Source organism: Perkinsus marinus (assembly GCF_000006405.1).
Source record: "Perkinsus marinus ATCC 50983 genomic scaffold scf_1104296975596, whole genome shotgun sequence".
NCBI classification, from domain to species: Eukaryota; Perkinsozoa; order Perkinsida; family Perkinsidae; genus Perkinsus; species Perkinsus marinus.
Window position 1 is genome coordinate 46,367 of NW_003200720.1, and position 3,639 is coordinate 50,005.

Genomic DNA, 3,639 nt, shown 5'->3' on the forward strand with positions numbered 1-3,639 from the left:
GATGATGTTGAGCGAAGTTTGCACGCATGCACAAAGATCGTGCGTGCAAGTTTTGACTCCCAACCAATAATCCCAACGTTCATTGAAACAATTCAGAATCGTTTCTAGAATCGATTCTGAGTTCCGAAATCGGTTTATTGTACGACCCCAGTAGTCTGATCAGTACACACCGGGTATTTGATAAACCTATTATAATCGATACCGGAGCTGACTTCGCGAAGACTTATCTCTGAGAGTTATGAGAGAGCTGGAATCGTTTCTGAGTTTGTTGATAGTGTGGAATCGAATTTGGATTTTCCCGTCCGGCAAATGGGTAGTCAAGATCGACCTGTGTCGTAAGGCTGGTTTGAGTTGGAGAGTCAATGTTTAATGCAACAATCAGAATTGTCGATTTGACAATGACAATACAAATTCGATAACGTATCGCACAAAATTTCACCTCAAAGGGAGTTCTCCTCTTACCTCAATGGGAATGGCTTTATGAGAAGAATCATCAGCGTGGTGTAGTCTAAGGAGTCGTGCAATAAACCGATTTCGAAACTCAGAATCGCTTCTGACATGTATAATACGACGCTAGAATCGGTTCTGAGTTCCAGAATGGATCCAATGAACATGGGATAAGGGTAAGTAAAGCATTGGAGTTGTTTCAGAATCGTTCATGAACACGTTCACGAGAGCCCTCACATGATTCTGGTATAATCCAATGGGAGCTACTTCGCAACACATGACAGAACGCAAGATCTTAAACAGATCTTGCTTTGTCAACTCCAGCGAGTGTCTCAAACTTACATTGTGTGTTCCCAAAGATACTCCAGATAATTCAGTGGGTGATGTAACTCACGTGGCGACCACAGCATTCGTGCTGGGTTCAGCGGATTTTGATAATGAGTACTTAGAATGTTGTAGTCACTCGAAGACACAAAAGATTGTCCTCCATAGTTGTCTTATAATTGTGATGTAGCTGTGTATCTAGCGTCAAGCTAGTATGTTAGTCTGTTACGATTGAACTTCCATAGACTTTTCAAGCTGTTATTAATCTTACGTTCTACGTGAGATCAGACGGTGTTTCGTTGACTCAAAGATATTGGAAAACCGTCATATTTTACCGGGATACATTATGTCGTCGAGATTGTTTTCGGATGCTGGTACTGAACGTCTTGATGATGCTGAAATTATGGAACTTGCTCGGCGGTTTGCTCATCTAAGGTTGTCTGACCCTCCTCATGCTGCTCGGTCCGATATCGCTCACAGCAACGTCTCGTGCTATTCGTTCCTGCGATCACTTATTTCACCTCGTCGGTCTCGTAATTCTGGTTCACAAAGTGATCCAGAAGTTGCCATCCAGAGTTGCTCCAGAAGGCACAAAGTTGTGCCTCTATCGCTAAATGCCTCTCATAGAAGTGGTCTCCGTGCCAGTGATGTTTCGCCAGCTCCTCCATCAGTGCCTATAACTACAGTACTTGATGGAGATACTCCTGTTGTTCCTGGTGGAGTACCATCTCAAGTACAATCGTTAGGGTTCTCTGCGTTGGAATTAGAACGGTTCCACGATTCTGCCCAGAAGCGTGCTAATAATGCGGTTCTACCGGTTGGTGGCAAGTATAAGGGCTATGCCGATACTCGTACTATTGAAGCGTTCTTACAACAAGTCCATCGTTGTCCGTTTTGGAATGTTGGCTCTGTGCCTTCATTCTTTCGTTCGTTTTATTTGGAAAGGTGCCTTGATGAATCTGTTCGTGATGTTGTGGTTGACATTGTTGATCGTAAGCTTCAAGATGCCTCACTCTTAGTGTCTTGAACCGCCCACAGCATCTGGAGGTCCTCCTCCGAAGAATCGGGACAGCTCTGGCCGACGGCCTCCTCGAGCGTGTACTCCGGAACTAGATTAGTGAGAAGAAAATAATGCTCAGGACCGCGGCCTCGGGGACTAACCTGCGGCCTCAACTAGACCTAGCCGCCCTAGACCCTCGCGGGGCCCTTCCCCACTCGGGTTGAAGTTTGTGAGGTATCTCATACAGAGCTCGCCCTCCGTCCACCTCCATTCCATCTTCCGAATGTTTTGAAAGAGGCCCGTGAGGGTCCGGTTGCGAGAGACAGAGAGAGAGTGTGTGAGTGGTATACTAATTCAAGTCCAACTAGTTTATAAAAATAATACATCAATTGTATCATGATACCTGAACCAAAAGATACTCTAGCATATTCAGTGGGTGATGTAACTCACATGGCGAGCACAGCATTTCCTGCCGTACTATTCTCAACTCCCGGCGCGGAATCAGTGGCGACGATGTAATCGCCCATCGTCGCCACTGAATACTTGTGAGTTCTCGAAACGGCACTTACCCTCGGCAGCCCACTGCCGGCATTCGTTGGGTCCGAGGTGCCGATAAATGCACTTGTCTCCCCGCTGACAACGCCCGCGGAGAGCGTTACGGCACAGTTCCACCTTGGACGACGACGAGGTAGTCGAACGGCCTGGAGGAGGTGCCTCCCTGCTGGAGGACGATGCGATGGAAGACCGACCACCAGACTTAGCCAACCGGTCAGCATCCGCGCGGGCCGCGCATGTTAGGGCTTTAGACCTGAATTGTGACCAGAGGCCAGAGTATTCGTAGGAGGCCTGAGGCCTCTTTGCAGACTTCGTCATTCACTCCCTCACGGAACGCCCTGATAAAATGGCCGTCACCGAGGGGAGCGCCGGCTAGAGCACAGCGTCTGGCCCACTCATCCAGACGCCCGATGTAGGATGTCAGGGTCTCCTGATTCGAGCGGGCAGTGGGTTCCGACAAGAGCTTCTCGACCTCGAAGTGGCCACCGCACTCTTCCGCTAGAACGGAGCGGATATCAGCAACGGACGTTGAAAAGTCGACCAGAGTCGCGGGATTCTTACGTCCTACGGCCACCTCGAGCGTGTACTCCGGAACTAGATTAGTGAGAAGAAAATAATGCTCAGGACCGCGGCCTCGGGGACTAACCTGCGGCCTCAACTAGACCTAGCCGCCCTAGACCCTCGCGGGGCCCTTCCCCACTCGGGTTGAAGTTTGTGAGGTATCTCATACAGAGCTCGCCCTCCGTCCACCTCCATTCCATCTTCCGAATGTTTTGAAAGAGGCCCGTGAGGGCCCGGTTGCGAGAGACAGAGAGAGAGTGTGTGAGTGGTATACTAATTCAAGTCCAACTAGTTTATAAGAATAATACATCAATTGTATCATGATACCTGAACCAAAAGATACTCTAGCATATTCAGTGGGTGATGTAACTCACATGGCGAGCACAGCATTTCCTGCCGTACTATTCTCAGCTCCCGGCGCGGAATCAGTGGCGACGATGTAATCGCCCATCGTCGCCACTGAATACTTGTGAGTTCTCGAAACGGCACTTACCCTCGGCAGCCCACTGCTGGGACTCGTTGGGTCCGAGGTGCCGATAAATGCACTTGTCTCCCCGCTGACAACGCCCGCGGAGAGCGTTACGGCACAGTTCCACCTTGGACGACGACGAGGTAGTCGAACGGCCTGGAGGAGGTGCCTCCCTGCTGGAGGACGATGCGATGGAAGACCGACCACCAGACTTAGCCAACCGGTCAGCATCCGCGCGGGCCGCGCGTGTTAGGGCTTTAGACCTGAATTGTGACCAGAGGCC

General features: G+C 49.8%; 1 protein-coding gene across 1 annotated transcript in view; it reads right to left on the minus strand.

Moving 5' to 3' along the window:
- Positions 1 to 3,605: 3,605 nt before the first annotated feature.
- Positions 3,606 to 3,639, minus strand: part of Pmar_PMAR025505 (hypothetical protein) — a gene marked incomplete at both ends in the record, with an annotated part of 3,443 nt that continues 3,409 nt past the window's right edge. Inside the window, one exon of the mRNA XM_002765121.1 lies at positions 3,606 to 3,639. This exon is cut by the window's right edge and continues 4 nt beyond it. Within this exon, the coding sequence (XP_002765167.1) occupies positions 3,606 to 3,639 (34 nt within the window).